At 35.8% G+C, this 16306-nt stretch overlaps 2 protein-coding genes across 3 annotated transcripts; one reads left to right on the forward strand and one right to left on the reverse strand.

The window, feature by feature from the left end:
• Positions 1–212: 212 nt before the first annotated feature.
• On the reverse strand, positions 213–1034 carry LOC109183542 (uncharacterized protein K02A2.6-like). The gene is made up of 2 exons (XM_019333647.1): positions 607–1034; positions 213–334 (listed from the first exon to the last, which is right to left on the reverse strand). The coding sequence occupies exons 1-2, from the start codon at positions 1020–1022 to the stop codon at positions 331–333; spliced, it is 420 nt and encodes a 139-aa protein (XP_019189192.1). The 5' UTR covers positions 1023–1034; the 3' UTR covers positions 213–330.
• A 9560-nt stretch (positions 1035–10594) lies between these two features.
• LOC109183541 (pre-mRNA-splicing factor SLU7-like) lies at positions 10595–14510 on the forward strand. Of its 2 annotated transcripts, XM_019333646.1 has the most exons (11): positions 10595–10703; positions 11135–11221; positions 11799–11962; positions 12089–12201; positions 12375–12788; positions 12881–13016; positions 13104–13403; positions 13625–13841; positions 13961–14064; positions 14159–14227; positions 14330–14510. In XM_019333646.1, the coding sequence occupies exons 2-11, from the start codon at positions 11206–11208 to the stop codon at positions 14405–14407; spliced, it is 1611 nt and encodes a 536-aa protein (XP_019189191.1). In that variant the 5' UTR covers positions 10595–10703; positions 11135–11205; the 3' UTR covers positions 14408–14510. The 2 variants fall into 2 exon arrangements, with proteins under 2 accessions (XP_019189191.1, XP_019189190.1); XM_019333645.1 differs by lacking the exon at positions 10595–10703 and having other exon boundaries at positions 11107–11221.
• Positions 14511–16306: the final 1796 nt, after the last annotated feature.

Below are 16306 nucleotides of genomic sequence, written 5' to 3' on the forward strand. Positions count from 1 at the left end.
TTATTTCAAACATTGTCCGCAATGTTGAGAACAAACAAAAAGTATAAGAGAAACACAAACAACATGAAAATAAAGGAGAAAAGGGGAAGAGATTTGGGTTGCCTCACAATAGCGCTTCAGTTATTGTCTGTAGCTGGACAACATGGGCATTTAGAGTCCTGTAACTCTATCTGTTCAATACTCAAGACTGAGGGATCACCCTCGAGGTACTGTTTTAGTCGTTGCCCATTTACCTTAAATTTTTCACCTGTGTCTGGATTTTCAATCTCGCAGGCACCATGAGAAAATACTTCACGTACCACAAAAGACCCTGTCCACCTAGATTTTAACTTACCTGGAAACAATCTCAAACGAGAGTTAAATAACAAAACTTTCATCCCAGGTTCAAAATTTTTCCTCAAAAGAAATTTATCATGGTAAGCTTTAGCCCTTTCTTTATAGATTTTTGAGTTTTCATAGGCCTCATTCCTTATTTCATCTAATTCATTTAAATTCAATTTTCTTATTCCACCAGCCCGCTGCAAATCAAAATTTAAGAATTTAATAGCCCAATAGGCTTTGTGTTCTAACTCTACTGGCAAATGACAAGCCTTCCCAAATACCAACCTGTATGGGCTCATGCCAATTGGAGTCTTGTAGGCTGTCCTGTAAGCCCACAGTGCATCATTCAATTTGATGGCCCAATCCTTCCGGGAAGGATTCACCGTTTTTTCCAGTATTCCTTTGATTTGTCTGTTACTCACCTCTACTTGACCAGAGGTTTGTGGATGGTATGGAGTAGCTACTTTATGAGTAATGCCATATTTTTTCAAAAGACCTGCAAAAAGTTTATTACAGAAGTGGGTACCTTCATCGCTAATAATAGCTCTGGGTGCCCCAAACCTGGCAAAAATATCTTTCAGAAATTTCAAAACAACTTTACTATCATTTGTCCTAGTAGCTACAGCTTCAACCCATTTTGATACATAATCAACAGCCACAAGAATATAATTATAACCAAAGGAAGTAAGAAACGGCCCCATGAAATCAATTCCCCAAACATCAAACAGGTCAACAACTAGAATATTTGAGAGAGGCATTTCATGACGCTTACTTATATTACCAGTCCCCTGGCATCTATCACACTTAGCACAAAATTCATACGCATCCTTGAACAAAGTGGGCCAATAAAAACCGGACTGCAAAACTTTCGATGCAGTTTTCTTCCCACTAAAATGTCCTCCGCAATTTAAAGTGTGACTGTGATTCAAAATATTTTGTTGTTCAAACTCAGGAATACACCTTCTAATTATTTGATCAGGACAAATTTTAAACAAATAAGGCTCATCCCAAAAAAAATATTTTGCTTTGGAAAGAAAATGTTTTTTTCCTTGTGAATTTAAGCTTGGGTGAAATTGACCCGAGACTAAATAATTCACGATGTCAGCATACCAAGGTTCTGTATTCTGTAAAGAAAGCAATTGTTCACCTGGGAACATGTCATTGATAGGAATATCAGAATTAGAACAATTATTAGCTACTTTGGGTAAACGAGACAAATGGTCAGCTACCACATTCTTGCACCCTTTCTTGTCCTTGATAGTTAAATCAAACTCTTGCAACAACAAAATCCATCTTATTAGTCTAGGTTTAGCATCTTTTTTAGCCAACAAAAATTTTAGAGCAGAATGATCAGAATAAAAGAACCAATCAAGTAAGAACGAAATTTTTCTAATGCAAAGACTATAGCCAACAACTCCTTTTCAGTAGTTGTATAGTTAGCCTGGGCATTATCCAAAGTTCTACTCGCATAATGAATCACATAAGGCATCTTATTAATTCTTTGTCCTAAAACAGCGCCTATGGCATAATCAGATGCATCACACATTATTTCAAAAGGAAACTCCCAATTAGGTGCAGTAAGAATGGGAGCGGAAGTTAATTTTTCTTTCAAAAAATTAAAAGCAGATAAGCATTCATCATCAAATTTGAAAACAACATCTTTTGCAAGCAGGTTACATAAAGGCCTACAAATTTTTGAAAAGTCTTTTATGAAACGCCTGTAAAAACCTGCATGACCAAGAAAACTTCGCACTTCTTTAACAGATGTAGGGGGAGATAATTTAGAAATAACATCAATTTTAGCCTTATCAACCTTTATGCCCCTGTCAGAAATTATGTGCCCTAGAACAATGCCCTCTTTAACCATGAAATTACTTTTTTCCCAACTCAAAGTTAAGTTCATTTTAACACATCTTTCAAGCACAGAAGATAAATGAGCAAGGCAATCATCAAAAGAATCTCCAAATAGAGAAAAATCATCCATAAATACTTCAACATATCTTTCAATCATATCAGAAAATATTGACATCATACGGTTGTAGGTGCATTACATAACCCAAATGACATTCTGCGATAAGCAAAAGTGCCAAAGGGACATGTAAACGTCGTTTTTTCTTGATCTTCAGGTGCAATAGGAATCTGAAAATAATCTTGAAAGCCATCAAGAAAACAATAATAAGCATGCCCAGCTAATCTTTCTAACATTTGATCAATAAAGGGCAAAGGAAAATGATCTTTTTTAGTGGCGGCATTTAATTTTCTGTAATCTATACACATGCGCCACCCAGTTACTGTTCTCGTTGGGGTCAATTCATTTTTTTCATTAGTGACCACCGTAATTCCAGATTTTTTTGGCACTACATGAATTGGACTTACCCATTTACTGTCTGAAATTGGGTAAATAATACCCGAGTCCAACAACTTTAGAACTTCTGCGCGTACAACCTCCTTCATGTTTGGATTTAACCTGCGCTGAGGTTGACGGACAGGAGTTGCTCCTTCTTCAAGTAGGATCCGGTGCATACACACCGTTGGACTTATTCCGTTAATATCACCTACTGTCCAACCAATTGCACTTTTATATTTTTGTAAAACTTCTAGTAGACTTGTTTCTTGCTCAAGTGAAAGATTAGAAGCAATTATTACAGGATAAGTATTATTTGGACCTAAAAAAGCATATTTCAAAGAATTAGGAAGAGGTTTTAGTTCAAGCTTGGGTGGAACTTCAGCTTCAATTGAAGAATGGTATACTTCTTTGGTTTGCTCCAAACAGCTTGTAACTGAACCTCCTTCACCATTCCCCTCCTTTATTGGGCTTTGGCCAGGTTGGACTTCATCAGCCTCAATCTCTTCGACCTTCAATGGATATGCATCTAAAAACTCAGCAGAAATTATTGAATCTAAAACATCTACAGCAAAACAATGACTAGTATCGTTTTCAGGCAACTTCATTGATTTCAGAATGGAAAATTCAACAGTCTCATCAAGGACAGACATAGTTAATTTTCCATTTTGGACATCAATCATTGTTTTTGTTGTGGCCATGAAAGGTCGGCCAAGCAGAATGGGCATGTCCTGCTTATGATTACAGTCCTTATTTATGTCTAACACAACAAAATCAGCAGGAATTATTAATTTATCAACTTGGACCAGAACGTCTTCTACAATGCCCCTAGGATATCTAACAGAGCGATCAGCAAGCTCAAGGGACATTGTAGTAGATTTCAATTTATCCAAACCCAATTGCAAATAGACATAATATGGCATCAAGTTAATGCTCGCCCCTAAATCAAGCATTGCCTTTTCTTTCTTAGAATTCCCCACTGTAATAGTTATTATGAAACTACCGGGGTCTTCTAATTTTGGGGGCAAGTCAGTTTGTAAAACAGCGCTGACAGTTCTAGACATGAAAACTTTTTCATTATGTTCATACTTACGCTTTCTAGTGTTCAGTTCTTTCAAAAACTTAGCATAGGCAGGCATATTTTTAATCATGTCTAACAAAGGCAAATTCACATGCACTTTTGACAACAAATCATAAATTTCAGAAAATGATTTATCAAATTTTGAATTTTTCAATCTACCAGGAAATGGAACTGAGGGAACATAAGGCTTAGGGGGCACATAAGGGTCAACGGATTTATGCAACTTGGGTTCATCCTTATTAACATCATCAACATGTAAGTTTTCAACTATTTCGGCTGGTCGAGAAGTGGTATTCGCATTATTTTTAATAACTTTACCACTTCTTAAAACAACCATAACCTTAGCTTTCTCAGATTGACTAGGTAACTTACCTGGTACATGGCGTTGCATAGATTCGGCGATTTGCCCCACTTGTACTTCCAATTTTCTCATGGAAGCTTCAACTTGTTGAAACCGCTGCTCACTAGCTTCCTGCCGTTTATTGCAAACCTGTATAAAATTGTGCAAAGCATCCTCCACAGATGGTTTTTTTGGTTGAGGCGGAGCAGTTGGTTGAAAATTATTTTGGTTATTACCCCAAGATAAATTGGGGTGATTTTTCCAACCCGGATTATAAGAATTGGAGTATGGGTCATTTCTCGGCCTCTGATTAAAACTGTTCATTGCATTAGCATGCTCAACATTGTCATTTCCTTCAATCATAGCTGCATTCTTTTGGTTCATACTCATCATGGAACACATGCTTGTCATTTGTTTTGTTAACTCAGACATATAAGTCGTCAATTCAGGATTTGAGCTAACTTCATACAAACCTGGTGTCCGTCCCCTTATGCTCTTTTGTTGGGAGTTTGCTCCTAGCATTTCATACAAAGCTAAGGTTTCCTCCGCAGTTTTTTCTCCCATGGCACCTCCAGCCGCATTATCAACTATCGATTGACAGGCTTGGGTCAAACCATCATAGAAGGTTTGGTTTTGCAGCTCCAATGGGTAACCATGATGGGGGCATTGAATGAGCAACATCTTGAACCTTTCCCATGCCTCATGGAACGGTTCGCCCTCAACTTGCGAGAAAGTTGCAATTTTCCTTCTTAATTCCGCAGTTTTAGCATGAGAATAGAATTTACTTATGAATTTATTGTACACTTCTGGCCATGTTCGAAGGGAACCTGGTGTGAGAGACATGAACCATGTCCTTGCTGCATCTTTCAAGGTGTACGGGAAACACCTCATTCTCAATTCATCCTCCGTCAAGTCATTCAACGGAAAGTTTTGGACTATCCCGTAGAAATCCCGGATGAAGGTAAGGGCATCCTCGGTCGCCGAGCCGTGAAAAGAAGGCAATTTACTATAGTGGACCGTCTTAAGCTCATAATTTCTTCCTGCATTGGTAAGCACTATACAAGAAGGTGAATTGCCTACTTGGGGCCTACCAAAGTCTTTCATCAGATTAGGGTTGGGCCTGGGGTTGGGGTTAGGATTGGGGTTAGGGTTAGGGTTAGCTGGAGGAAGTGCATCCATAGTAGTGGTTGTTTCTTGTGGTTTAAAAACTGGATTTTCAAAAACTAATATTTTTTTCTTTTTCCTATTAATATGGTCGTCTAAAGGTAACAATTTAGGGTTTAAAGAACGACGACCCTGCATAAAATAAATAAATAAAATAACAAAGATAAATAAACTCAAACAAATAAATAAATAAGATAATGAATAAAGAGTAAAACGGAAATAGAGAAAACTAAACACTTATTAAGTACTTTTTTGTACTTTTTTTTTAGGTAATGGTAAGTAAAGGGGGAAAAACAATTACTAAGAAAAAGGAAAACAAAATAAAAATAAATCAAGGGATAGGGAAAACAAAAACAGATATAAAACAATATTTTATTGAATTGAATACTAAACAATTATTGAAAAAGTGAAAAGAGAAATGGAAAAAGGAATCAAATTGCACAGTAAACAAACTAGAATCAATATGAATCAGAAAGTCAAATAACAATCAAATCAAAAAAGTCGGAACATGAATTAGAAATAATTTCTAACTATGTATTTTAAGTCTAATATTACCAACCGATTAAAGAAATTAATACAAAATATTAACGATAAACAAATCGCGCCCTAAAATTAAACAATTTAGTAAAAATCAGTAATTAAAATTAATAAATAAAATAAACAGCAACTAAGCTTAGAATTTGGGAATTGATTAAATAAAAAGTGTTCACAATTTGGGAATTGAAAATTAAAGCAAAAGAGTACTGCAATTAAACGGAAGGAAACAAACAAAGACCAGAAAAATCAATTTGCAAAGTTTTAGAAATTAACCCTTCAGCAATTTGATATATATAAACTAATAAAAATCACTGCCAACATGCAATTGAATTCTAAACCCTGGGAAGTGAAAAAAATGCCAAAGCTAAATTGTTGTTGCTGCCGTTCAGAAAAGAATTTGTGCTGAAATTAGACTAATGAGCAAACAAGATTAAACTGTAAGAAGGAAACAAAAAATTGCAAAAAAAAAACAAACAACTACTAAAAAATAAAAATAAATTGCAACGTAAACAAATTCCCCGGCAACGGCGCCAAAAATTGATGGACAATTTTAAATATATAATGTCCTCGCAAGTGCACGAGTCAGTGTAGTGGTAGTGTGCAAAGGCAAGGGTCGAACCCAAGAGGAAGTTGATATGATGCAATTTAATAAATTGAAAATGATTAAAACGATTACTTAACAATTTAATGTGCTTAGAACCAATTGACGTTCAGAATGGACTTAACTAGCGAAATTGCAGTAGAAAACAAAGCAGGAAATAAAATAGCAACGAAATGAAATAGCAGGGGAAATCGATCAGATTAAAATAACGTGCTTGACAAATTAAAGTGCTTAAATCAAATGCCAAAGATTAATAAAACAGGAAGCTAAGGAATAAAACTCAATTGATTGACAACATTGAATTTATATTAACGCAGATTTCAGATGAATTGAAATAGAAAATGTAGCAAATACTAAAGAAATTGATAGCTAATGTAATAGAGTTGAGCAAATTGATACTACAAACTAGGTTCCACAGTAGCAATACATAAATTGGGTTTAGAGGAATTAAACAAAATAATGCACTGTGGCTTGAAGAAAGAGGAATTAAACAAAACTTTACTGTGAATTGACGAAAGAGGAATTAAACAAAATGTACTGTGATGTAATTAAATAAGCAAATAGGTTCTACCGTAACAATTCGACATAATGCAATGTAAATTGAGGAACAAACAGAAATTGAGGAAGTGACCATTAACAATTCACCAAAGTGCAATGTAAATTAAAGGGGACAAGAACCAGGAATATTAAGCTGCTGCCGACTGTCAAGGTTGCCGATCAGATTCTGCTATCGCCGCACTGAACAAATTGAAGAACAGAGAAATAGAAGAATTGGGAAGAAGCTGCCGAATCAGCACTACCAGCGCCAAACCGGAAACCTCCAAGCTCGCCTCCGGAATTGATCCGGAGTAAAATTGATGGTGGGTGGTAATTCGTGGTGAAATTCCGTTGTCGGTGATGAAGGTGATAAATGGCGGTGAGGAGCTTCGCTGCTTTATTTATAGCCTTCGACTGCTTCTCCTTACACTATTCAATTCTTGGCATAGATGTCGCAGGAGAATGAGGATCGGCTCTTCTTTCGGGTCTTTAGCTGACCGGACCGAATCTTCGTTAGCCGATGGGATGAAGCTGCGCCTCTCTCATATTTTATTAATTAAAGTCCTGATCCTAACAAAATGGACAGATCTAATCTAATCTAATCTGATAATCTAATAATAATAATAATACTACTACTAATAATAATAATAATAATAATAATAATAATAATAATAATAATAATAATAATAATAATCTTATTAAATTGGGGTTAAGGAATTATTGTTCTAATATAATTCAAATAATAGACAAATTTAATAAAAATAATCTTAAAATAGATTAATATTAACAAAACTACTTATGTCAATAATAAATAAAATTAGATAAAAATTAATCAATTATTTGCAGCTTAACTATAAAAAATTATTTAAAATAACAACAAAAATAATGTTTATCAGCAATTCAGACATAGTTCCCTCCACCTTTCGATGTAGGTACCGGCGCGTTCACCCTTCCATTGGCGAGTAGTGGTGAGTTCCAAGAAGCTGACCGTTCTCCTTGTGCTATAGAAACGAGTTAAGAACTCACGTTCCATATCATGTCAGCTATCAATGCAGCCGGGCGCAAGGTCAGTGTACCAATCAAACGCAGTTCCCATTAATGAACGGACAAACTGCTTTACCAACAGATCGCCATAAGTCCCTGCATCATTGCATGTCTCCACAAAGTGGGCAATGTGCTGTCGGGGATTTCCCTTGCCATCGAATTGCTGGAACTTAGGAGGTTGATAGCCGTAGGGCATTTTCAACTCCTCAATTCTTTGTGTGTAGGGCTTAGCATAGGAATATGAAGGTTGGCCTTCATCCAACTTGCCTTTGATGGCCCCCATTATGTAGTCCTTCAACTAATCCACCGGTATCATGCCTTCGGTAACTGGAATAGTTTTCTCAGTTGGAGGTAAGTGGGAAGCAGCTTCTCCTACCACATGGCTAACATGAGGTGGTGGTGATTGCTGACCAACCTCTTCTTGCCCTTCAGGTTGCTTTCCTGGAGCACGGCTTCCTTGCTCCTCCATGATGCTTCCTACCCTATTATCGAGGGTGTTAAGCCGTTTCTCTTGATTTTGGAGAGTGACAGCCATTCCTTCCAGAGACTTAGCAATTCTAGCTAATTGCTCCTCCACAGACTCTGTGTTTGTCGCCATGGCCGGCATGACGTTGTAGACATGCGACCACTCAGGTGCAGCCTTCCATAATGGATGTGGCGGAGTTACGGGGGAAGTGCTCCCGCTACTAGCATTCCCTTGCATAGAAGTTGGACTACCCCCATCGGTAGCTCCCTTGGGCGAGGGTGGACTTCCAGCAAAAGCAATTGCCTTTGAGGCAGCAGGGGCCTTGTCGAGCCTTCGAACCACCCGTCGTGCCATGGACTGAGGTTCAGGCACTTGGACCCCCAAATCCTTTGCGCGGTTCCTTGTCAGCGGACCTTGCGTTTTCTGGGTAGTGCCAGAGCTAGCTACGGGCGTAGACTTGGACTTGGTAACTTGGGCATAGGTCCTCCTGAACATGGGTTTGTTCGATGTCATTTGATGCGCAGGTAGAGATATAGTAGTAGTAGAGAGATGAGAGGCAGAGTGGTCCCACTGGGCGTGCCAAAATATGTAAACGCGAAAAACTTGAATTGTATATATTCAAAATTCAAAGTATCGGTTACAAGTAGTATCAAGTATATATCAAACAGAAAGGGGTACAATCTCTGTATGTGATAAGTCCTCTGATTCTCTACTAGCAGTATGCCTATTGGAAGTGTGCCGAATTTGGAATATGCCAAATTGGAAGTGTGCCGAGTCCAGAGTATGCTGAACTTGAAGTAGTTCCCTGTTGGAATTATGCCGAACTGGAAGTATGCCGAGTTCGGGAGTATGCCGAACCTGAAGTATGCCGAGTTCAAGGTATGTTGAACTGGAAGGATGCCGAGTTCGGGACTATGCCGAACTGGAAGTAGTTCCTTGCTGAAGGGCCTCCAGAGTTATGTAGCTTGTTCTTCAATGAAGGGCTAATATGCAGCTTGATCTTCAAAGAAGGGCTTCCGGTGTTCAAGTGGCGTATTCCTCAGCGCAATATACACAGTATATATATAACTGCGGGCGTGTTCCAGACGATATCCTGGCGAGATTTCGGCAGAGCTTCGATATGCAGATTTCCAGCCCCAATTCTTGAAAATGAAACCACTATTTATAGTGGTGAGGGTGAGAGAAAATCTCCAACCAACTCTTAATTCCTTATTTAATTTAATTTCTTTAATTAAATTAAGGAATGTATCGGGACACCATTGTGTCCAGGTTCATGATTTCATTAAAATTCCAAATAATATCAAATATTCAAATTCCTCAAAATTATATAACCCACATATAATTTTAGTGGGTCAAGACCAGGTCAAGCCCGCTAATTAGGCTACCCAATTCATCCAAGCAGCCTGGTCCAACTCGATTAAATATTTCATCATCTCGGGCCGAACAATCCAACATCCAATTACATTTAATTAAGTAATTAAACTAATTAATTATTTAATGGGCCATTTAATTAACCCAATTAAATAAATATTAATTCAATTAACCTAATTAAAGTAATTAATTTAATGATCAATTATCCACCACGGTCTAACGGTATTATTTAAATTTTCAATGCTTACAGAACCATTTGATTGGTCCAAATCTAGTGGTTTATATATATATATATATATATATATATATATATAGATAATTGTTATGGACTATTAGTTTAAGTTACACTGTTTGTTTCATGTTAAGTTTTCCTAAATACAAACTATACTTGATGATTTATAGAATTATTTTGAAAATAACCTCTTGAAAGCTTCGCACTGCTGCTTGTCTTCTACCTGTCAATAATTTCCAACACAACAAAAAATTATAAAAACAGTTTTAATTCTTTATTGTTTATTTATGGAAAATATACTACCCTTTTTCTACCAAGTATAAGGCAAATGATGAAACATAATTCTGATGCCCCATTTTTCACAAATCTTGATTTAATAGCAGTTCTGTTATTTGTTACATAGCCGGTTGAAACATCACTGTTTACCAAATTACTTGGTTACTCCGTCTTATGTAACCTAATCTTATTTAATCTATAATCTGTTTTCTTTACTGTATTCATGGTTTATAGAACTATAGAATCTAACCTGCTTCTTTTTCAATAGATCAGATACTGTAGTTACCGTCAAAGCACCACTCGTAAAGTCATTAATTCATGTGGATTGAGACAGCACTGTTGCAGTACTAATACTGCGTAAAGGACTGTTTACAGCAGTTAACCTAAAGGTAAAATTTATACACAGTTGTATTTTTTTTACATCATTATTTTGCATGTTCAAATGATTGAAGGTTCCCTACACATAAGATTAGTGAAATAAATAAAACATATATAAAACATTAGCATAAGGAAAATGAAATACAGTGAGCACAAAAAATGAAATGCTGTGTAGAGCAAAAATGTGTGTAGATCATAAATCTCTGTAGAACCTCTATTTGGTAGTGCATAAATCTGTGTAAACAATCTAATTTCAGGAGAATGAATACATTAACCAGTGACATAAAATACCTCTTCATCGTAGACCAAAAGTTCTCTATTCTTTATCTGTGTAGAGCCTCTGCTTTCAGCTATTTCATAACATCTCACACACCTTACTCTTATTGCTCTCTCCTAAATTCCTAATAAATATAGGAGAATCGATTTTCTAACTCTTTTACAGTTTCTCTCTAGGGCTCATCGATCTTCTTCCTGAATACACTCTAGATTCAATCGTCGTCGTCTCTGCTAATCATGGCTACTGCTTCAGGTTTTCTTTCTCGCCTTTTTCGTTCTTTTGTATGTATGCGTGTTCCTTATCACCTTATCAATTTGGTACCTCGATGCCAGTAGACCTGTTTGTGGACTGTGTTCTTAGTTGATTGTTCGGAAGCTCTTTACTTTAGGTTTACTTCAATTTTTTGATATACGCATAAATATCTAGAGTTAGATTTCAGTTTCGATCATTTGGTGAATCCCGTTCGTTTTTTCCAGCTTATTTAGCTTCTGCGATTAGTAGGATTTAAAAACAAAATACTACTATTGTTTATTAATTAATTACTGCGAAGTAACTTGTTAAATTGTGTAAACGTTATTTCCAAATTAATTTATTGTAGCTTATTTAGCATATGTGACTAGGAGGGTTATTATTATTAAACTACATACTATTGTTGTTGAATTACTCCGAAATAACTTGTTAAATTCTGGGAACGGTTTTTTCCAGGTTATGTTTTTGTAGTTTATTTAGCTTCTGTGATTAGGGCAAAAAAGTTCATTATTGTTGTTGTTGTTGTTGTTGTTGTTTTTGAATTACTCTGAAATAACATGTTAAATTGTGGGAAACGCAGTTGCATTCAAATCAAGAGAGGACCATAGGAAACAGTTGGAATTGGAAGAGGCAAGAAAGGCTGGGCTTGCACCAGCTGAGCTTGATGAGGATGGAAAAGAAATTAACCCTCACATTCCACAGTATATGTCCTCAGCACCTTGGTATCTCAATGCCGAGAAACCTGTATGTTTTCTTATCTTATGCTGTTTGTAATTTGACTTGGACATTTTTTTTCTTCCTTTGTGATATATGCATTACTTGTTATGGATGAATTATAACTTGCATACCTTTGACTTGAATGTTTTTTAGAGCTTAAAACATCAAAGGAAATGGAAGTCAGATCCTAATTATACCAAGTCATGGTACGACAGGGGTGCCAAGATATACCAGGCTGACAAATATAGAAAAGGTGCCTGTGAGAAGTAAGTCAGACAGCAAATTCTTTTGTTTTATTATCTCTTTTTATTTCCAAAATTGTGTTAAGCAGTGAGAACCTAGTATAATTCCCTGTTGGTTTTGTGAGGAGTTTAACGTGTTGTACTTCCACTCTTCTTTTGTTAATGCTTTCACTAAAATTTTGAAATACTTTCTGCAGCTGTGGAGCAATGACCCATACTGCCAAATCTTGTATGGAAAGGCCTCGTAAACTAGGAGCAAAGTGGACAGGGAAAAGTATTGCCCCAGATGAGAAAGTAGAGCAGTTTGAGCTAGATTATGATGGTAAAAGGGACCGCTGGAATGGTTATGATGCTGCTTCTTATGTCCATGTTGTTGATAGATATGAAGCCAGGGATGAAGCTAGAAAGAAATATCTGAAGGAACAGCAGCTTAAGAAGTTGGAGGAGAAGAACAATAATGAAAATCAGGAAGGTGATGCTAGCGATGATGAAGATTTGGAAGATGCTTTGAAGGTAGATGAAACGAAGGTTGATGAAAGTAAGCAGATGGATTTTGCAAAGGTCGAGAAGCGTGTGCGCACTACAGGAGGTGGTAGCACTGGGACTGTCAGGTGAGTTTTATATATATATATACTATCCCCTGACATGCATATTCTTAAAAATGCTTAACATCTCAACGCTCTTAATGTTTTTCTCTTTTCAGGAATCTACGTATTCGAGAAGATACTGCCAAATATCTTCTTAATCTTGATGTCAATTCTGCCCACTATGACCCCAAAACCCGGTCCATGCGTGAAGACCCCCTTCCAGATATGGATCCAAATGAGAAGTTCTATGCTGTAAGTTTTGTTTTAATAGTGTTATTTAAAAAAAATTAGTAATTTGCTTATATTCAATGATTGATCTGTGGTTTGGTTGTGTTATAGGGGGATAACCAAAATAGATTAAGTGGTCAAGCACTGGAGTTCAAGCAGCTCAATATTCATGCTTGGGAATCTTTTGAGAAGGGCCATGACATCCATATGCAAGCAGCTCCCTCCCAAGCTGAATTGCTTTATAAAAATTATAAAGTCAGTAAAGAGAAATTGAAGGGCCAGACCAAGGACACCATCATGGATAAATATGGCAATGCAGCTAGTGAGGAAACACTTCCTAGAGAACTTTTACTGGGCCAAAGTGAGAAAGAAGTTGAATATGATCGAACTGGCAGGATTGTGAAGGGACAGGTAATATTTGAAATAAGAGTTCATGAATATGTATTTGACATTTTTACCTTAACTGCATATATGGAAATTCATCTGCATAAACAGTACCAACCCCATTGTCTTATATGGAAAGTTTGGAATGAATAGGAATATGTCATTGCAGCATTTGTGTTCTGCCTGTTGTTTTCTTTAGTGAATAATCTTATTCGGGTCTAACAAGATCAATGCCATTTTGTCTGCAGGAGATGTCACTTCCTAGGAGTAAATATGAAGAGGACGTCTTCATCAATAATCACACTACTGTTTGGGGTTCCTGGTGGAAGGACCACCAATGGGGTTACAAGTGTTGCAAACAGACCATCCGAAACAGTTATTGTACAGGAACAGCTGGAATTGAAGCAGCTGAAGCTGCAGGTGATCTAATGAAGGCCAATATTGCTCGCAAAGAAGCTACAGAAGGTAAGTTAATATTGCCAGTTCAAAGTATTTTTGCTTTGAGCATTTGTTCCAAGTTTTATGTTATTTGTATATATGTGTGTCCATTTGTATATCATCTAAATTGATTATGAATCATCCAGATGCCCATACACCAACTGAGCAGAAGAAACTTGCTACATGGGGAACTGATGTACCGGATGATTTGGTTCTGGATGACAAAAAATTGGCTGAAGCACTCAAAAAGGTATGTCCTTTCACAACCAATAATTTCTCCTTACATGTGGGTTTTTATGAATTCAAAAACATCTTTTGATCCATGTTTTACGTTGTATAACCAGGAGGATGAACGGAGAAGAGAAGTGACAGATGAAAGGAAACGGAAATATAATGTGAAGTATGATAATGAGGTATGCTGCTCTCTTCATTTCATTTCATTTCTTGTATTCATACCCCATCTCCTCAATCCTCATCCTGTTGTAATCTGGACCATTCATGTAATTGCCTTCCAGGTCACACCCGAAGAAATGGAGGCATATAGGATGAAGAAGATCCACCATGATGATCCAATGAGGGATTTTCTGCATTGAGATGTTGATAATATGTTATCCTTTAGTTATTTCCTCAAGCCTGATGTGATATTGTCAAATTTGAAGTTGGTTCAAACTCTGTATCAGTGTCATAGGTTTGAGAATGTATCAAAAAGATTACTTGTTTCAATCAAAATAGTGAATGTACATATGGATCCTTGTTCTCATTCTCCATCTTGAATACTAAGAAAATGTCTGAATAAAGTAGGGGTTTATCCGAACCAAATCGATCTGAATCGAACCGAACTAGTAATAGAAAATCGAACGGTTTGGGATTTTGTAACCCGAATGGTTTAGTACCGAACCGAAATTGAACTTTTTGGCAAAAATTGAACCGAACTGAATGCTATATAACTTTTTTAAATAAATAAATAAATAAATAAATAATAATAATAATAATAATAATAATAATAATAATAAAGAAGTAAATTCAAGTTTCTTGATGCCTGCTCCGCCGTTCAGTTCTCATTCTTACTGGTATCGAAACTTAAATTTTTTATTTGATTTCTTTATAACTGGTTTTCTACATTGCACTTTTGTTGTTTATCGCAATTGTTTTTTACTTCAAAATTATATCTAACTTGAGTTATATTTACAATATTCAGTATTTTCTTTAGTTTTATGTTTTTTTTATAATAAATTTAATGTACTTTATAGTCATTCTAATTTTGACTTTCAGTGCACTATAATTATTTTCTAGTACTGAAATATATTTCGAGTGCACTAGCATATAGTAATTGACACTAGTTCTTTTAATATCAACTATACAGATAGATGGTTATTTGTCTTATCAATAAAAATATTTCAACTGAACCAACTGAAGAGTCGGTTGTGCAAAAACGTTAACTGAGTTTGGTAATTAGTACTTAGTATTGTGTTTGAATTTTAGATTGCTATTTTGTTATATAATGTTTAGAGTTTGAATTTGGATTATGTGAATATGTATTGTTTGGTAGTATGTTCGAAAAATTAGGAAATGTTAAAATTTGGGGATCTTAAATCGAACCGAACACCGAACTGAATTAAATCTGAACCAAAATCGAACCGTTTCAAACCGAACTGAAATCGAACCGAATGATTTAACTTTATTAAAACCGAAAAATCGAAACCGAAACTGAAAAAAATTGAACCGAAACCCGAAACGCCCACGATTAGCAGAGACGACGACTATTGTAATGAATCTAGAGTGTATTGAGGAAGAAGTTCGATGAGCCCTAGAGAGAAACTACAAAAGATTTAGAAAATCGATTTTCCTGATATTTATTAGGAATTTAGGAGTCAATCCGTGTCCTTCTGCATCTATGAAAGATAAGTCGGCGCAACCTATTGGGCTTACCGAATCCTAATATCTAAGAAGCCCAACTTAACCGGGCTGATCCGCAAATGAAAATTTTTCTTTTTTATATTGAAGGATTTCTATCTTTCTTTCTTTTTTTTTAGTACTATTGACTGGCAATTTATATCCTACACCACGGCACGCATTGCACTGTGCACCCAGATGCAAAACGATGTCGTTTTATTTATTTATTTATTTTTGAAATTTCCCGTCCCTGTTAATTTTTCTTTAAAAAAAAACCCATGTTCAAAAATGTACATAATGTTATACTAGAATACACATAATTGTATACATGAATGTACATAATTATATAACAAAATATACACTCTTTTTAAAAGATAATACACATAATCTAACATAATACATAATAAACATAAACTTTTAACATAATACACATCAACTCTTAACATAATACACATAAATTTTCTGATTCGGATGTACATAATTGTATAAAAAGAATGTATATAATTGTATAAAAAATGTACATAACTGTATGAACAAATATACATAATTGTATGAACAAATATACATAATTGTGTGAACAAATATACATAATCACAGCA

The sequence above is a fragment of the Ipomoea nil genome, unplaced genomic scaffold (assembly GCF_001879475.1).
Source record: "Ipomoea nil cultivar Tokyo-kokei standard unplaced genomic scaffold, Asagao_1.1 scaffold1129, whole genome shotgun sequence".
NCBI lineage: Eukaryota > Viridiplantae > Streptophyta > Magnoliopsida > Solanales > Convolvulaceae > Ipomoea > Ipomoea nil.